General features: G+C 42.4%; 2 protein-coding genes across 2 annotated transcripts in view; both read left to right on the top strand.

Moving 5' to 3' along the window:
• LOC311009485 (NLR family CARD domain-containing protein 3-like) overlaps positions 1 to 7611 on the top strand; it is a 35142-nt gene extending 27531 nt beyond the window's left edge. The window contains exons 2-4 of the mRNA XM_084003687.1: positions 4659 to 4725; positions 4882 to 5077; positions 5766 to 7611. Of these exons, the coding sequence (XP_083859813.1) occupies positions 4659 to 4725; positions 4882 to 5077; positions 5766 to 7573 (2071 nt within the window). The 3' untranslated portion in view covers positions 7574 to 7611. The remainder of the gene's footprint in view (positions 1 to 4658; positions 4726 to 4881; positions 5078 to 5765) is intronic.
• A 2045-nt stretch (positions 7612 to 9656) lies between these two features.
• Positions 9657 to 14415, top strand: LOC311009475 (stonustoxin subunit alpha-like; the record flags this gene model as incomplete). The annotated part of the gene is made up of 4 exons (XM_084003673.1): positions 9657 to 9762; positions 10734 to 10950; positions 11488 to 11534; positions 13340 to 14415. The coding sequence occupies 4 exons, from the start codon at positions 9657 to 9659 to the stop codon at positions 13849 to 13851; spliced, it is 882 nt and encodes a 293-aa protein (XP_083859799.1). The 3' UTR covers positions 13852 to 14415.
• Positions 14416 to 19586: the final 5171 nt, after the last annotated feature.

Below are 19586 nucleotides of genomic sequence, written 5' to 3' on the forward strand. Positions count from 1 at the left end.
ATTTATAGCTCACGGCTGGTCCGGGGGACCCCCTGGAGTCCCATGCAGTTGCCAGCCAATAGGGCGCCGGCTGTGTGACGTCAGATCTCGTGACCAGGTGGAGGTGACACTAAAATGGTGGTTGTAGTTTTTTATCTCCTTTGTCCCACTGTCTGGCCGCATTGTGTAGGCTTTGTAGGCCGCATTCTGTAGGCCTAACGGTTAGGTCCCAACAGGGATGATCTGACTCCTTTTGAATCCATTTGTTTTCACTTTGGTGAACACTCACTGAGACCAGAAGCTTTAATTGACCTCTGTACTTTTAGTTGTCTGAGAAGACGAAGCAGTAAAGTTTGATGATAAGTCAAATAAAAAGACATTCGGATTAAATATTAACCTGACATACACCTGTGAGGAGAAAACCTTTTGAGCGGCTAATATTTCTTTGTTATGGAGTTTGACATAGCAATAGAAAGCTGATGATGATCGGCAGCCCAGGGATTTAAGATTAGGTTGGCATGTGGAGGGCTGCTGTTGTGGCTCCACCGGTTCTCACACAGTGAGGGGAATAGTGTACGGGTGGAAGGCTGCAGCTCAAACAGAGATCTCGAAGCTTGGAGGAGACCAGGATCTCTTCTTTGGGTTTACAGTCATCTGTGATGAAGAGGGGAGTCAACCGATGGATTGAGGACCGATGATTCAGGAATTTGGTCATGGAAGAAAAGGAACAGAAAGCAGTATTATTCTTAGCAATGATAATTTGCAACAACAATAGAAATGGCTCTAGAGCAGGGGTGTCAAACTGATCCAGTAAAGGGCCGTGTGGCTGCAGGTTTTCATTCCAACCAAGCAAGAACACACCTGACTCGACTTATTCACCTACCTGATTGGCCTTCACACCTTGATTGGTTGGATCAGGTGTGTTCTTGCTTGGTTGGAATGAAAACCTGCAGCCACACGGCCCTTTACTGGATCAGTTTGACACCCATGCTCTAGAGGAATTGAACTGTTTATACTTGGGATAGAGAATCGAGAGATGCTAAAATCGATAATTTTGTGTTTATTTATTTGTTTAATTATTTATTTATTTATTTTTTATATAGCATTTCCCAGTGGCAACACCTATCGGGCTTACTTAGATGAGGGAAAAGGGGGATTTATACAGTGAACTATCATATATCCTACTATTTCTGGCTCTGGCATCGACCTGATACATTGCACAAAGCCAGTGATAAGGTAATAAATGAAGCATCTATTAGGTTGCTTTGACAGAGCTTTGTAACCTGGATTAAAATCATCTCATCTGCCATCAATAGACAAATTCTTAAATAAAATTGCCGTTTTGGTATGATCGGGGAAAGCACATGCCGATGAAAACAAAACATGGAGGAATGGTAAATAATTGCGTTTGGGAACAGACCGATTCTTTATGACCAGTCCCTGTGTATATATACAGGGACTGAATTACTGAAACACGTAGCAGCCCTCTTCTAGCTATAGCAGCATCTATTTTGCACTATAATAATAAAGAAGACAGAAGTAGCCTGAATAAGCCGGCTAGCTTGAAGCAATTTTAATGGCTGATGGCTGCTTCCGCTAAGGCAACTCCCCCATGGACCAGACACGCCTTCCCTGGTCCATCAACGGGCCGTCAACAGAAAGGTGTAGTGTGTACACAGGCCTGAGTATCGGTGATAAAACACAGTTCTAAAACACATAGGAACAAGAATCATCGAATCCGAAACGGCGAGAGACATAGCGATCGACAGAGAGAGGTAAGCTAGCAATCGCATTAGCGGTGATATAGACAGCAACAAGCAGACCGCAAACCTACGTGGCAGCAGAGGCACTGACAACCAAAAGGGGGAGATGGGAAGTGGCATAGCTTAAATTAACCGCCAAATAGGGAGGATGTGAAGGAAGAATATTATTGGAGTATGAGGCATGTCACATGAGTATGACGGTGCAGCTCGAGTTGTCTGCCTGAACTAGCTCGCAGGCTTCGCTCCATTAATGAAGAGCTTAACGAGTGAGAATCTTAAATTGTTGGTGGATTCAGGTCCAGATCTTGACATTTAAGTGCAAAGTATTTAAATATAAAATATGCATGTACAAATATGCCCTCTACTGGTTTGAATCTAGATGGAATTTCCAGCTCCACTGTCATTCTCACTGCTGGCCACCAGGGGGTGACTCCTCTGATTGCACTGTTGGGCAAGTTACTTCAAAAGCGTAACGCATTATTTATTACTTGTTACTGTCATTTCAAAGTAATTAGTTACATTACAATATTACTGTCTTTGAATTGTAAGGCATTACACTACTTTTACATTACTTTTGCATTAATTTTCGCCAAAATAAAAGAAATTATGGATTTGGTGTTCTCAATAGATCTTCTTGTGTTCACACAGCAGGAGGTGATGTGGTATGGCACAATGACTGAGCTAGGCTTAAGGCTAACACAAGTACAATATAATGTTGCAGTTATGGCTCATGGTGCAATACATTTTATAACAGAAATACTGTAACTTTAGGTATTCATAATGAAATCAATAGAGCTAGAGCCTACTACTGTAGATTGTAAAAAAAAATGTCATGACAAGATACACAACCCTTTTTACATTTCTATCCCTTTATTTACTTAACAATCAGTTGAATAATTCCGATAATGGTCAGTGACCTGGCTGACTCCGCTTCGCTAGATGGCGTTGTAGCGCTTTCTACAAGACGGTGTTAGAACTACTTCCGGTACACGGCTACTTAAAAACAATAACAAATCTGGCGGCATACAGACAAAGATGACGTTCAAGGAAAATGAGTTGTTGATTTCTTCGAAGCCATGGTATCGTTTGACTGTTCTGGCAACAACATTACTAATAGGCGCGTTTCCAATCATGCATGCGCATGCATTTGCCTCGCAAAACCAGGCATTCTGGGAAAAAAAGTCACAAATGCTGGCGATAACTTCCCTTTGCGACATGTCACATGGCTTCAAAAACTCGCGGGATCTCCAGGGTACCTCCCTCCGCATGCTTTTCTGTGCAGATGGTCTGAAATAAGTGCGGACATAAGACACTCCCCTCAACGTTGCCCTAGTTGGTTAGAATTACCACGTGGTATTTCCCACATGAGAAAATTCCTCAGCCTCCGTCAACAAGGGGAGTTCAAATGCCTCGGCTAAAATTCGTCAGCGACGAAGAAAGACAGCGCCACTGGGTAGACCATATTCTTTGTGCAAAGTCTGTGAAGTTTCCCCTGGCACGACAGTTTTTGTTATGTATACAATTATTAATAAAGTTTAAATAAAAAAAATCAGTGAAGTGCACCTGTGTCCGACTTGATGTGGTGGGAACTTGACGTGTTTATGACGAGTTCCGACGGATCCTCTCAAGTCTCGTGCATGCATCGGCGCAAATGCATGCGATCCGAAACGCAGCCATTTATGACGGTGTCGGCGCTTCCTTCCACTTCCGGGTGAAATCCCCGGTGAAAATTCTCGCGCATACACAGGGCACAAACACGTTTCGATCTCGTTCACAAGGCGGCACAAGTCAGTTAAACAACGACTCAAGCCAGGGGTTGCAATCGGCTTCAGAAATCCTATCCCTACACGTTTCTTATCCTGTACACATGAATTTGATACGGATTTTGATGGGTTTAAGATCGTATAAAGCTCGCCCATGTGAACGCAACGTATAATGTTCTTCGTATCCTTGTCTCTGATGTATTGAAAATAATGAGCGTATGTACAGTCCGACTCTGCTGCTGCCGTCATCTTTTCCTCAATCGCTAGCAGTAAGAGGAAGTAAACATTTGCGCAGATTTTTTTCTCCTCTGCGGATCTCGCGGTGATGACGAATTTGTATAAAAACAACAAACCAATTGATTTCGGGTTTAAAATGCATTGTAACGCGTGTTACTGAGATTTGTACCGAGTAAAATATTACCAATTGTTTTTTGTAATGCCTTACATTACCGCGTTACAGCAAAAAGTAATACATTACAGTAATGCATTACTTTTTGCAAAAGTTTACAAAAGTTGTAACGCGTTACTCCCAACACTGTCTGATTGCATGGAAGTCTATGAGAAAATGGTCCTACTTCTCTCTGCTGGCCACCAGGGGGCGACTCCTCTCTGGTTGTATAGAAGTCTATGAGAAAATGGTCCTACTTCTCTCTTGATGTATTATCTCAGTAAACATTGTAAACATGAGTTTATGGTCTCAATCTCTAGTTTCAAGTCTTCTTCAATCCAGCATGATGTTCATTTAGTACATTATGGTCCATTTAGAGTCCAACGGACCAGAAAGCAGGGGAGGCTTTAGGGGGCGGGGCTTATCTGCTGATTGACAGGTCTTTACCACGCTACCAATGCAGTTATCTACTAAGATGACTTTAACACTTAGCTGTAAAGTTGACCTTTAATTATGAAGCTAACATTGAGAGCAGCTTCACAACAGAATCCAGATGGATCCAGATCCAGTAAGGTTGCTGCTTGGGGTGCCGCTCTGCTGCTAGTGTTCATCAGATCGCTCTAAGAATCCAAGACGGCAAAATGCCGAACCTGAGGCTTCAAAACCGTAGTCCACAAACACAATGGGTGATGTCACCATGACGACGTCCACTTCTGATCTCCATTCTGTGGTTCAGTGACTCTTTGAACTTGGTTTTCTCCACAGAGTTCAGCAGATCTCAGAGGTTCCGTTGACCCGGCAGCATCAAACAGACCTGGACTCCATATTTATGGTGAGTACATGTACAAGCTCACCTTTCACTATTAACCACATCAACTACAGACTCAATGCTGAACAGGTTCTAGTGGTCTCCATGCTGCTCAGACCCACACATGAATCCCATGTTGGGTTCTTTAGAGTTCATGTTCAGTTTATCCTTCTGTTACAGCTGCTGGAGGAGAACATCAGCACTTTTGTGAAGAACGAGCTGAAGAAGATCCAGAAGGTCCTGAGTCCAGATCACCCAGAATGCTTGGAGAGTGAGGACGAGGAGTTGAGGAGCAGCAGAGAGGCGTTTCAGAATATCACAGTGCACTTCCTGAGGAGAATGAAGCAGGAGGAGCTGGCTGACTGTCTGCAGATCAGTAAGAGGATTTTAACAGATTTAACATGGTGGAAAGAAGAGAAGGATTCAACATGAAGAACTTCATATTTCTCCTAATAGACTGCACACAACTTCAATGTTTAGGTTCTCTGGTTGTCTACAGACCCGATTACAGCTGATGTCATCATAAATATGCGTACGCATGTTGTCAACGTTTATGTCGACGAGTGAGAAGCTTTAAACAGTGAATTTAAACTGTTAGTAGCATCTAAATGTCTGCTTGTTACGTGTTCGGTTGTCAGAATCGATATTCCAATAGACTCAAGTTCTACAGAGTTCAGACAGGATCACGACCGTTTCAGAGGAACAGGTGTTTCACTTCACCCAGTGACCGTGTTAACTGGTGACTTTCAGCTCATATAACTAAATTGTTGGTAGATGAAAAGCAAAGGTGTATTTAAAATGGGCTTCTACGAGGACACCTCCATGTTCTGTTGATGTTTTCAATGGTGATGTCTCAGGGTGGAGGATTATATATTATATTTTCACTTCATCAGCTGAACCTGATTGATTTTGTGTCCAACAGTTCTGATTTAATCAGGAAAGAAGCTCATGAAGACACTACTACTGAGGACTATAGGAATACATGGCTCTAACACATGGCTTTTTCATAGACTGTAAAAGGGTCTGTAGGATCCACTAACTGGGTTCCTTTGTTGTTTATCCAGGAACCGCTGGTCCAGTGTACCAACGTAAACTCAAGTCTTACCTCAAGAAGAAGTTCCAGTGTTTGTTTGAGGGCATCACTAAAGCAGGAAACCCAACCCTCCTGAATCAGGTCTACACGGAGCTCCACGTCACAGAGGGAGGGACTGCAGAGGTCAATGACCAACATGAGGTCAGACAGATTGAAACGGCATCCAGGAAACCAGACAGACCAGAAACAACCATCAGACAAGAAGACATCTTTAAAGGCTCACCTGGAAGGGATGAACCAATCAGAACAGTGATGACAAAGGGAGTGGCTGGCATCGGGAAAACAGTGTTAACACAGAAGTTCACTCTGGACTGGGCTGAAGACAAAGCCAACCAGGACATACAGTTCACGTTTCCATTCACTTTCAGAGAGCTGAACCTGCTGAAAGAGAAGAAGTTCAGCTTGGTGGAACTCGTTCATCACTTCTTCCCTGGAACCAAAGAAGCAGGAATCTGCAGGTTTGAAGGGTTCCAGGTTGTGTTCATCTTTGACGGTCTGGACGAGTGTCGACTTCCTCTGGACTTCCTCAACAACGAGATCCTGACTGATGTTACAGAGTCCACCTCAGTCCAAGTGCTGCTGACAAACCTCATCAGGGGGAAACTGCTTCCCTCTGCTCGCCTCTGGATCACCACAAGACCTGCAGCAGCCAATCAGATCCCTCCTGGGTGTGTTGACATGGTGACAGAGGTCAGAGGGTTCACTGACCCACAGAAGGAGGACTACTTCAGGAAGAGGTTCAGAGATAGGGAGCAGGCCAACAGGATCATCGCCCACATCAAGACCTCACGGAGCCTCCACATCATGTGCCACATCCCGGTCTTCTGCTGGATCACTGCTACAGTTCTGGAGGACGTGTTGAAGACCAGGGAGGGAGGGGAGCTGCCCAAGACCCTGACCGACATGTACATCCACTTCCTGGTGGTTCAGTCCAAACTGAAGAACGTCAAGTATGATGGAGGAGCTGAGACGGATCCACACTGGAGTCCACAGAGCAGAGAGATGATTATGTCTCTAGGAAAACTGGCTTTTGAGCAGCTGCAGAAAGGAAACCTGATCTTCTATGAACCAGACCTGAAAGAGTGTGGCATCGATATCAAAGCAGCCTCAGTGTACTCAGGAGTGTTCACACAGGTCTTCAGAGAGGAGAGAGGACTGTACCAGGACCAGGTGTTCTGCTTCGTCCATCTGAGTGTTCAGGAGTTTCTGGCTGCTCTTCATGTCCATCTGACCTTCGTCAAGTCTGGTGTCAATCTGATGGCAGAAGAACCAACAACCTCCTGGTGGTCTAAAGTCTCCAGAGACAAACCTAAACTAACACATCTGCACCAGAGAGCTGTGGACAAGGCCTTACAGAGTCCAAACGGACACCTGGACCTGTTCCTCCGCTTCCTTCTGGGTCTGTCACTAGAGACCAATCAGAAACACCTACGAGGTCTGCTGACACAGACAGGAAGTAGCTCACAGACCAATCAGAAAACAGTCCAGTACATCAAGAAGAAGGTTGATGAGGATCTGTCTCCAGAGAGAAGCATCAATCTGTTCCACTGTCTGAATGAACTGAATGATCGTTCTCTGGTGGAGGAGATCCAACAGTATCTGACTTCAGGACGTCTCTCCTCCGATGAACTGTCTCCTGGTCAGTGGTCAGCTCTGGTCTTCATCTTACTGTCATCAGATAAACATCTGGACGTGTTTGACCTGAAGAAATACTCTGCTTCAGAGGAGGCTCTTCTGAGGCTGCTGCCGGTGGTCCAAGCCTCCAGCAAAGCTCTGTAAATATAGTTCTTCATTCAGAAAACAACAAACCATCTTGGAATTACAAGGTTCTATCTGCATTCTGGACCATTTGATTGGTTTTCCAAACTGCAAAAGGTAAAGAAGTAAAAAGTAGTTCCAAATAGTTACTGAAGAGTAAAGGTAAGAAAGTATTTAGTGAAAAAACTACTCGAGTACTGAGTAACTTCTGAGTGAATTCTGATTATTGTGGCCCCGCACCTGGTGATCTGAGAGACTACCAGGAGGCATAGACGTTGGAAGGGCAGCTAACGCCCCCAGTTACATAAAAATCAATGCTTTCTCTAACATGAGGCGTTTGTCACCTCAGCTGAAAGAAAAGAAAAAACACAACTCACCGCTTCATCCAGCGTCTCTCCTCTCTGTCTGTTTCACCGACACACACACACACACACACACACACACAGTGATGGATAGTCATGTTGAAGACATTTATTCTAACTTTTCTCTGAGTTTTGTCGACATAAGAATGACTCGACCCACAAGAATCTGCGTGATGAGCAGCTACAAACAGAATCTCACATCAGAAACATTCAGAAATGAACTGATTCACAACTGAAAGTGAAACTTAAATAGGATCGACAGATTCACTGACTTTAGACGGTAAAAGTCGGGGGATTTCAAAAAGTGGGCGGTATATTGTGACTCCTCCATAAATGATTGCACATACACTTGCATATTTATGCACATTTGTCTGAATGACAAGGATTTAGAATTAAAAAACGTTAAAAGAGTTCTATCTATAACCGGGCGTGGAGAGTTTGTGTGCCGTCATGTGACTGCCTGGCTGCGTTTGATTGGTGAAACGGAGTCAGTGAGAGTCTTGAAGTTGAGTTTATTGAGTTTATATGAAATGAACTAATATTCTTGTCATGGTGGCTGAAGCAGCAGGGAGGACCCACATGCAGACTCAAAGCTATGCAGATGCAATGAAGACATATTATTCATGAAAACACCCCCTAGTGGCCAGCAGAGATAATGCATCTTTAAGGACCTTCAGGCTTGACTTCACTTTTGTGAACCAGAGGTTGAAGCCTGATTGGAATATCAACTCTGACAACTGAACATGAACCAAGCAGACATTTTGATGCTGCTGACAGTTTTAATTCAAAGTTTAAAGCTTCTAACTCGTCTGAACGGCGGAGACAAAACGCCATTTTAACACCAACATGTGCACACACATTTATGATGACAATGACTGTAAAAGGCTCTATAGCAAGGGTCACTAAGAGGTGGAGCTTGGCCCAGATCCAGACCCAGACCCCGTCCTATCTGGACCCAGACCCATAACTGATAGATCATTGAGAATTATTAAATGATGACGGAGCGTTTCCATTTTACTGCTGCAGCGTTAGCATCACTACACTGGTTCAGATGGTTGGAGGCTAAATCACCTCACTGGTTGCTACTCACAAACACTAAATTACCCAGTAATGCAACGGGGTGAAACGTTAACTCCGAACTTAATCAAATCTGTGCAAACTGGAGTTTCTGTGAGTGACGTTTCTATGGTGACAACTGAGGAGACTCACTGACAGCTGACAGATGGATCAGAGAGTGGAGGTGATAAACGTCAGTCAGGTCGGTGAAATCTAGAGCCGATAGATAAGTTCACACGGCTGCTCTCAAAGAGGAACGCTGACAGTGAAAACAGAGCTTTGAATCAAGACAGACTCTTTTCTTCCAACTGGCAGTTGAACACCTGAATGCCTCATATGTTCTGAGACTCTTAAGAAGCACATTTTCAAAGCTGTGTTTTGTATTTTACTGTTATTATCAGAGTACTTGTTATTCATAATTCCTCCAGTTCAATATGAAAACTATAAACATTGTTGAAATGTTATTGAATTCCAGCCTTTTTTCTTTGCTAGATGGTTTAAAATCAATACCATATCTTTGTTGGCACACCAGGTCTGAAGACAGACCACATATACTGTTTCAACTGTTGTTTCTTCTCTTTCTAACAAATGGTTTCTCCCTCACACCACTTCTGTCATGTCTCGAAGACATCAAAGCCTGGATGGCCTTGAACTGTTTAAATTTTAACGAAAATAAAACAGAAGTGATGGTGTTTGGCCCCAGCAGCTCTCGTGAACCCTCGCCCATTGACTTGGGCCCTTTGACAGACTATGGAAAGCCAACAGTCACAAGCTTGGGTTTTAAAATGGACAGTGATTAAAAATTGGATCGGCAAATAAGTTCTGTATTGAAGTCCAGCTTCTTTCAGATTAGGCAGCTGGCAAAGGTGAAGCCTTTCCTTGCACAAAAGCACTTTGAGACAGTAATCCACGCCTTCATAACATCTCGGCTGGATTACTGTAATGCACTTTATTTTGGAGTCAGCCAGTCCTCCCTCGCACGTCTCCAGCTGGTGCAAAATGCAGCCGCTCGCCTCCTAACTGGAGCACGTAAGAGGGGGCACATAACTCCAGTCCTGGCCTCCCTCCACTGGCTGCCTGTGCACTTTAGAGTCCATTTTAAGATTCTTTTATTTGTTTTTAAGTCTTTAAATGGTCTCGCCCCCCTTACCTCTCTGAGCTCCTTCAACCCTACCCTCCTGCTCGGTGCCTCAGGTCAGCTGACCTGCTGCTCCTGGAGGAACTGAGGTCCAAAAGGAAGCTCAGAGGGGACAGAGCTTTCTCCACTGCTGCCCCAAAACTCTGGAACGAGCTACCATTGCACATTAGGCAAGCCTCCTCACTGTCCATTTTTAAAACCAGTCTTAAAACCCATTTTTACTCCCTGGCTTTCAACTCCACATGAGACTTTACTCTTGTTTTAGTGTTTTTATGGCCCTGCTTTGATTTATTGTTTTATTGTTTCTAATTGCTTTTAAAAACAATGAAACACCTGTTTTACTGTCTGTTTTATTTATTTGAGTGTTTTAATTGTTTTATGTCTCTGTACAGCACTCTGTTTTCAACTACGGTTGTGTTAAAGTGCTATATAAATAAAGTTGAGTTGAGTTGAGTTCTAACGCTTCAATTTCTCTCTCAATCATTTCAGCTTGTGTCTTTTCTTTCTTTTAACTTCCTCCTCTGTCCATCACTCAGCCACGCTTATCCCACCCAGTACAACATCAACACAACAAAAGACAAATATCACTTCTTCTCATTTTAAAAAGTGGACAAATGGACATTAGTCTATGTAAAGTCCCCAGAAGTGACAGAAGTGTGTGTCTTCAGTCTGTCAGGTTGTCTGATCACAGAGGACGGCTGTTCTTCTCTGGCCTCAGCTCTGGACTCCAACCCCTCCTATCTGAGACAGCTGGACCTGAGCTACAATCATCCAGGAGACTCAGGAGTCAAGCTGCTGTCTGCTGGACTGGAGGGTCCACACTGGAGACTGGACACTCTCAGGTGAGGACAGGTGGACAGACATCAGACTGGACTCTCAGGTGAGGACAGATGGACAGACATCAGACTGGACACTCTCAGGTGAGGACAGATGGACAGACATCAGACTGGACACTCTCAGGTGAGGACAGATGGACAGACATCAGACTGGACTCTCAGGTGAGGACAGATGGACAGACATCAGACTGGACTCTCAGGTGAGGATAGATGGACAGACATCAGACTGGACTCTCAGGTGAGGACAGATGGACAGACATCAGACTGGACTCTCAGGTGAGGACAGGTGGACAGACATCAGACTGGACTCTCAGGTGAGGATAGATGGACAGACATCAGACTGGACTCTCAGGTGAGGACAGATGGACAGACATCAGACTGGACTCTCAGGTGAGGACAGGTGGACAGACATCAGACTGGACTCTCAGGTGAGGACAGATGGACAGACATCAGACTGGACTCTCAGGTGAGGACAGATGGACAACCGTCTCTGACTGAGGAGCTGGGGTTCATGTTTACTGGTGTTTGCATGTCTTCCTGCAGGGTGGACCATGGGGGACAGCAGAGACTGAGACCTGGTCTAAGGAAGTGTGAGTATGTTTTCAGTAACTCAGCTGCTCCAGATTTGAACGTGTTCATGACTGAAATCCGATGATCAGGTTTTTATCAGGATGTAGCGTTTGTTTCTTCGTGGCTGTAAAGATGTCGTGTTGTGTTCACACCAAACGCCACATTTTCACACTCAATTACACACAAAGTCAACGCAGAGACACAAACGGACGGCAATTCCTGCCGGACGGCAACGGAGGCGAATACCCAACATTCCCGTTGTTGTGGTTGTTTGTGTGAGTTTAAATATTTGAAGTGAAGAGAGAAGTTCCTGAGACTCTGTGTCTCTAAAGCGTCTCAGCGTTGAGATGGTCCTCCTGTCGTCCTGACGTCCCTCAATCCTAAATGGAGGACCCAGATGTTGTCTCCTGGGTCTGTGGTCCCCTAGAGGTCTAGATAGTAGCTCACATTAGTCCAGAGACCAGACCAGACTATGTGGAGGAACCAGAGACTGTCTGTGGTCCCCTAGAGGTCTAGATAGTAGCTCACATTAGTCCAGAGACCAGACCAGACTATGTGGAGGAACCAGAGACTGTCTGTGGTCCCCCAGAGGTCTAGATAGTAGCTCACATTAGTCCAGAGACTAGACCAGACTATGTGGAGGTACCAGAGACTGTCTGTGGTCCCCCAGAGGTCTAGATAGTAGCTCACATTAGTCCAGAGACCAGACCAGACTATGTGGAGGAACCAGAGACTGTCTGTGGTCCCCCAGAGGTCTAGATAGTAGCTCACATTAGTCCAGAGACCAGACCAGACTATGTGGAGGAACCAGAGACTGTCTGTGGTCCCCTAGAGGTCTAGATAGTAGCTCACATTAGTCCAGAGACCAGACCAGACTATGTGGAGGAACCAGAGACTGTCTCCTGGGTCTGTGGTCCCCTAGAGGTCTAGATAGTAGCTCACATTAGTCCAGAGACCAGACTACAGGTTGGTCTGGTTTCAATCTTTAATAATTTAAGGCCAAACTGTGATATTTTTAGGACCAACGATGTCATTTTGTCGTGTTTTTGTTTTGTCTGTTGATCGTCAGTGATCCAGAACAGACAGGTTGCGTTCTCACTAATCCAACTTTTCTAACGGCTCTACATATATTACACTAATTATACACATATATAGAAACCTGTTCTCCAGGCAGGACCACACGGCCTCCCACAAAGAACACCCCCACTCCACATGGCTGACTGGTCGACACCCACAGCCGCCATCTTGTAACACACACACACACACACACACACACACACACACACACACACACACACACACACACACACTTGTATAGTATTTAGTTAGATAGGCCACTTAGACTTAGTGTATGTTTCTTTGTTTATTGTTAATAAACCCCTTATGAACATACTGCTGTGTTTATTAATGTTGTATAAGAATGAATGATATCAACCTCTTCTCTGTGAAGAATTCACAAATCCTTCAACTGTTTGTACTCATATTCTAATAGTTATTAATTATTAGCATTTGAGTACAAACTCCTTTATATTGAGACTGAGTATTGATATTAATAATTATCTATTAATAACTGAATCTGCTCCTGCTAGTTCCCCAACACTGTGTTTTTCTCTGCCATCCAACAAAACACACACCACTACACACCGGTGTCCTATTTATCAATGAAATGTATGACGTGACCAATCACCATCAAGTTACCGCCCCCTTGTGATGTCATATACTAATACCCAAAGTATATTTATTAAGCTTTCAAAACACAAACCAAAAACACCCAACTGTCTCCAACAATAACCTTTAGCTGCATTGTGTTTGTTCTCTCCATCAGATGTCTGTGAACTGGAACTGGACACAAACACAGTCAGCAGAAACCTCAAACTGGACGACACCAACAGGAAGGTGACACGTGTGTCAGACGACCAGTCATATCCAGATCATCCACACAGATTTGTCTCATATCCTCAGCTGCTGTGTAGAGATGGTCTGACTGGTCGCTGTTACTGGGAGGTCAAGTGGAGAGGAGATGTTCATATATCAGTGAGTTACAGAGGAATCAAGAGGAGAGGAAAAGACTCTGGGTTTGGAAGGAATGATCAGTCCTGGAGTCTGCTTTGTTCTGATGGTCGTTACTATGTCCGTCACAAAAGACAACAAACATACATCTCCTCCTCCTCCTCTGGTGTGGTAGCAGTGTACTTGGACTGTCCTGCTGGCACTCTGACCTTCTACAGAGTCTCCTCTAACAAACTGATCCACCTCCACACCTTCAACACCACATTCACTGAACCTCTTTATCCTGGGTTTACAGTCTGGGATGGATCAGTGTCTCTGCGTCTCTGAAACTGTTCACAACAAACACAAAGCGGTGCGATTACATTCAGAGTCAATTCAAAGATGTGAATGAAAACATTGCAGTTTGTAATCAGTCAGGTTCATTCCTCCTTGTACTTGTTGTTAATGTATTAATGCTTGTGTAAATGTACTTAAATGAATGGAGTATATCGGGATGGCTTTGTCTTTAGACTGGACCTTGTCGTGTTGAGGAACATGCATTAGTGACTGGAGCAAATAGTTGCTGTCCAGTGAAAACCATCAACATGAAACACAGAGCACACACAGATTAGAATAGAAAACATAATGTATTTAACATATTACAAATAAAAACACATATTAAACTGTTTCTTCATTGTTGGAGAAAATGCTCCTGCTAAATCCACTAAGGAATGATAAACTATGATGATGCTGCAGCTGTGATTTTCCATTCATCAACGCTTTATAACGCTTGCTCTTGGGTGATGTTGGGACTTTGAACATCATGAGGGTGTTCTAGTCCTGCTGTATGTGAAAACATGTATGACATAACTTTTGTTATGATATGGAACAATAAATAAAATTGCATTTAAAAGAGAATAAACTGTTCTTGAACTGATATTTTAGCAAAAGTTTAATTAAACTATATTTAAAAACCAGTGTGACGATCTGAAAGATGCCTCGTCATGAAAATGAAAACAGGGCTGATGAAATGAGCCAGCCGGCGCAGAATCAATCTCGACGGACAATGCATGCTGGGTAGTTTTGTGTCCGACTTGATCCTGACTTGCTCCGACGTCATGAACACGTGGACAACTGATTGTGTCATATAATGAAAACAATTAGTGTGAGCAGTGTGGCTGAGGGTTCACTTCATTTTCTGCATTTGAATATTATTGTTTGCTGTGATTTCATTAGTTGCTGTGGACTATTGTTTTGGACTTTTTATATTGTTTACCTCTCCCATGAACTGCATGAACACGGACATCATTCCACTAAGTGACACACCTGTTGAACCCGCTTCAATCAGCATCTGATTGCCAGTTGAGCAGATCCTCCCAATAAAAGGATGCTAGATCTCTTACCAGAGGACTCTCTGCTCGGATGAACGTGCTGCACGCTGTCGCGGGCTGGATGGCCTCCTCTATTCCCCCGGTGTTTCTGCTGGCTGGATCTCCTGTGTCCGGCAAAAGCGGGCGCAAAAGGAAAACCAGGAGCCAACTGGAGACCGGAATGAACTGAGTATTTCCCCCCTTGGTATAGAACATTGGACAATCGAAAATACTTTTTCTTTTAAATAATTCTGTCCTTTTTAAGAAGCAATTACCTTGACGAGCTTGTTTTTATAAAGGGTAATAAAAAATATATTTTTATAAGAATTCTTGTGTCGTTCTGCATGTGTTGGTGTGGCTGGGAATCCCAACCCTAAATTTGTATTGAAATTAACAGACCAGGAGCTCTGTTACAATTGGCTCTCAGTTTTGTCAACAAACACCACGTTTAGTAGAAAATGCAGATTTACTGGGATTCTAATATTAAACTCATGTTGTTCAATAAAAGTTCAATCTGTTAACAAACATATATTGTGTGGTTGATAATAATAATCATAATAATCATCATCATAATAAAGATTATTTATATTGTTTTTATCAAAACAAGAAGTTAGCCTACAGTGTGCTTTAAGAAGCAGACATGAAAAAAAACACCTTTAATACACATTTAATAGAGTTTAACTGTCAAATGTTACTTATGTGAACTACATTCTATGATACTACTACCTCGACAGCAGATACACTACTACACTATAGTGTTTTATATATATTATGTTCATAATTACATATATTTGGTGGCATTATTTTATACTTTGTGTTTTTATACTTTTTTATTTTTTATTTATTTATTTATTTCGGGCATGTCAGTTAAATCATCATCATCACACATCTTTGTTCAAATAATATAATACACATGGCCGAAATGGAAAGCGGGAGAAGCCAAGGCTTATCTAGTCCCGCCCCCATTACCCACAGGATAAAATCGTCTTCGGAATATTATCTTATCTTTTGCATTTTTCATTTGACATAACATTTTCTTTTACTTGTGACATTTGACATAACATGTTACAGCAGTAGGTGGTACAGAGAGCTGAAGTCCAGTGCATACAGATTACGTGTGTCTGCACACGTGTCCATATTTGTTCGTCATGAGTAAACAACAATCTCATCATGTAACAAAGTCTGAAGGGGGTCCAATCGACAGAGAACAAAAAAGTCCAGTGTAGTAATTATTTGTTGGGATGGTGTGGAAGCCCTTTTTTTTCTGCCATTTTTATTTTATTCATCAGTCTCCTCTGCAGCTTTCGCCGCCGTTAACTTCGCCATTTCCTCCCGATTAGTGGCCACTTCAACTCGCATCAGTGCCGTGAACTCGCGAACTGCGGAGATGTCAGAGCGCATCCCGAACACAGCAGTCCGAGTGGTGGCGTTGTCCGCCCTCACACTGGTCAGCTCAGTGGCGATCTTTCTCAATTTCCGATGTAGCATGAAAGGTCCACATCCCAAGGCGATCGTTCCAATTGCCATGAACGCGAACACGTACACGTCCTCGACGTCCTCCACATCCAGAGTGGCAAGGCAGATGACTTTCCACTTTCCCCAACCATCCATGATGTAGCCGGACATGAAGGTCCCGTCCGGGCACGCAGGTTCACCAGAACCAGCACGCCGTGTTGAGAACACTCTGTCGATAGCATTCAGTGACCAGCTCAGTAACTCCATCGTGAACTGTAGGATTAACAGTCACGGTTGGTATTCATACCTCATTTATCTCCACATTGTTGATACTCCCTGCTACGTACAACTGACATCGGACCATACAAGCTCTCAGGTTCAACTTATTGTTTGGGTACAGAATGTTCATTTGTTATGCTCCCATCGCGTCACAACACCATGTCTGCTGATTCGTGCCTCAGACCTTTTTCAACTCTCATGCAATAATCTGTACCGGTCAACAGTTGAATTGACATACTTCTTCTTAAAGCCACTTAGTGTTGCTGTTTTTTTTACTTCTTCTTCTAACACATTCCATTGTCTAACACCTGTGACCGATAAGGAAAAGGATTTTAACGTAGTTCGTACCTTCCTTTGCCTGAAAATCATGTTCCCTCTAAGATTGTGTCTCTCTCTGTCTAGAAAAGTTTTTGCAGGTTCTGGAGGAGAGTTCTGTTAGAAGCTTGGTACATCATTTGTGCTGTGCGATAGTTTATTAAGTCATATAGTTTGAGTATTCTTGATTCGATAAATAAGTGATTGGTGTGTGCCCTGTAGTTGGCGTAGTGTAAGATTCTCAAGGCTCTTTTTTGGAGAATTAACAAGGGCTGTGTGGACCCTTTATATGTGTGTCCCCACACCTCTGCACAGTATTGCAGGTGCGGAGAGACTAGTGCGCAGTATAACAGATGAAGTGCTTTTTGGTTTAGTATTTTTTGTACTTTCCAAAGTATGGACACACTCCTGGCCAACTTCCTTTTTAATTGTGCTATGTGTGGCTTCCAACTTAACATGTCATCGATAATCACTCCCAGAACCTTATTCTCACGGACCCTCTCAATATTAACTCCGTTTACTTGAATGTTGGGACTGTTGTTGCAGCCTCTTTTACCATATAGCATGTATTTAGTTTTTCCAAGATTTAGTGATAATTTATTTATATTAAACCACACTTGAAGCTTGGCCATTTCCTGATTTACTGTTTCCACAAGTTGGTTCAAGTCACTCCCCAAGCAGAAAATATTTGTGTCATCCGCGAATAATATTAATTTCAGAGTATCTGACACTTTGCATATATCATTTATGTATAATATAAACAGCTTTGGACCCAGAACTGACCCCTGTGGGACCCCACACTTGTTTGACTCTTTGTTTCTTCCTTTCCTGACTAGTTATTCATATTTAATGTCACATTTCAACAACATAATAGAAACTATGTTTATCCTCAATATATGAATAATTCCTAACAAAGACTAATATTTCAGAATGATAATTAATAATTAATCTGTAAACCATGGGCGTCAGAAAAAGAATGCCAGAGAAAGAAATATGGTTATACTTTGATAAGTGGTTGGGTCCTGTCAGATTAATATTTGAAAATATAAAAAAAAGTGCAGCTCCACTACAAGTCAAACATCTGCGTCTCCGTTGTGTTAAAATAAATAAACCAAGTGAACATGTCACACTTTAATCCAGTCGATTACAAAACACTAGAAGAAGTGCTGCTGCATCCAAAGTCCTCTAACTGTTGATTTGACAGTTTACCAATAAACTTTATAAAGCATGTTTATGATTGTATTACTTCAGATGTATTGCATTTAGTCAACAGTTTCCTTTTATCTTCCCATGGACCTTGTAAACTGCAGATGAAGCCAATACACAGATTTATATTGCTTTATCAACTGATGACTATGACCCAATAGACTCACTCCTTAACTGCATTGAACAAATGAATGACTGGATGGGCCACAATTACTACAAAAAATAAAATAAATAAATAAACAGAAATAATTGTTTTTGGTCTTAATTTACCCCATAAACGCATACGTTTTCTGGAGGTATTAAGAAGAGAGAGAGTTGACATAGCCATGGTCGGTGAATCCCACATGCTTCATAGAGACGTCCATAATCTGCAGAATATTTTTTTTTTTTTGAACTTGTTTTTTTATTCCATTTATCAAGTGCAGTCATACAGTATGTCACAGATGATACAGTAAAATGCCACAGGTAAGTCTACAGAATGGTGATTTGTCCACAGATATCCTTCCTCCTAATCATGATGTGAGAAGAGATGTTTATCTCAGTGATATCACATATCTACATATATTACAACTGGATTTACAGTGCAAATGACCATTGTCTTCAAAAAAAAAAAAATGAATTAAATTAAAATAAAATAATAATGATTAAAAAAAAAAAAAAAAAAAAAGGGGGGTTGGGGGGGGACACACACACAAAAAAAAAAAGAAAAAGGCAAGAGCACCCACAACATTGCAGAAACCCACATAGGGAAAAATAAGTAAATAATAATATTCTGCATATCATTCATATAAAGTGAAAATGTAAGGCAATGGGTGACCATTTGTTTAAGAATACATCTTCTTTCAGTTGTAACAATGCTGTTATATGTTCCATTTTATAAACGTCTTGGATTCTGTCTCTCCATTGAACAACTGTTGGAGGGTGTGGCTTCAGCCAAGATGCTGTGATTACCTTATTTGCTATTAAAAGAAGGACTCTCAGCAAATATACTTGGCTATGCTCTTCAAGATCGACAGGCAGTACCCCCAGTATAAAGTATGATGGTTCAAGAGGTAGATCTATACAGAGACATTTTCTTATTTCTTCTTGTACATTATGCCAGTAGTCTAGTACCTTTGGGCAGTCCCAAAATATATGCGTGTGATCTCCCACCAAGCCACAACCTCTCCAGCAACAATCTGAGGTGTTGCTCCATTTTGATGTTAAAGATGGAGTTCTAAAGTATCTCATTTTAATTTTCCATCCAAATTCCTTCCAGTTTGGGCTGCTGGTTGCCCTATGTCCTTGACTACATGACGTCTCCCACTGCTCATCTGGGATTATTGTGTTCATTTCTAGTTCCCATTTTTGTTTAATATCTAAGTTATTTTCTTTAAGTTCTTCTTGCAGTATCTTATAAATATGTGATATGAGCTTTGTCTTCACTGTTCCTTTAGTTACTGATATAAAGAAGTGTTC

Source organism: Eutrigla gurnardus (genome assembly GCF_963514095.1).
Source record: "Eutrigla gurnardus genome assembly, chromosome: 23".
NCBI classification, from domain to species: domain Eukaryota; kingdom Metazoa; phylum Chordata; class Actinopteri; order Perciformes; family Triglidae; genus Eutrigla; species Eutrigla gurnardus.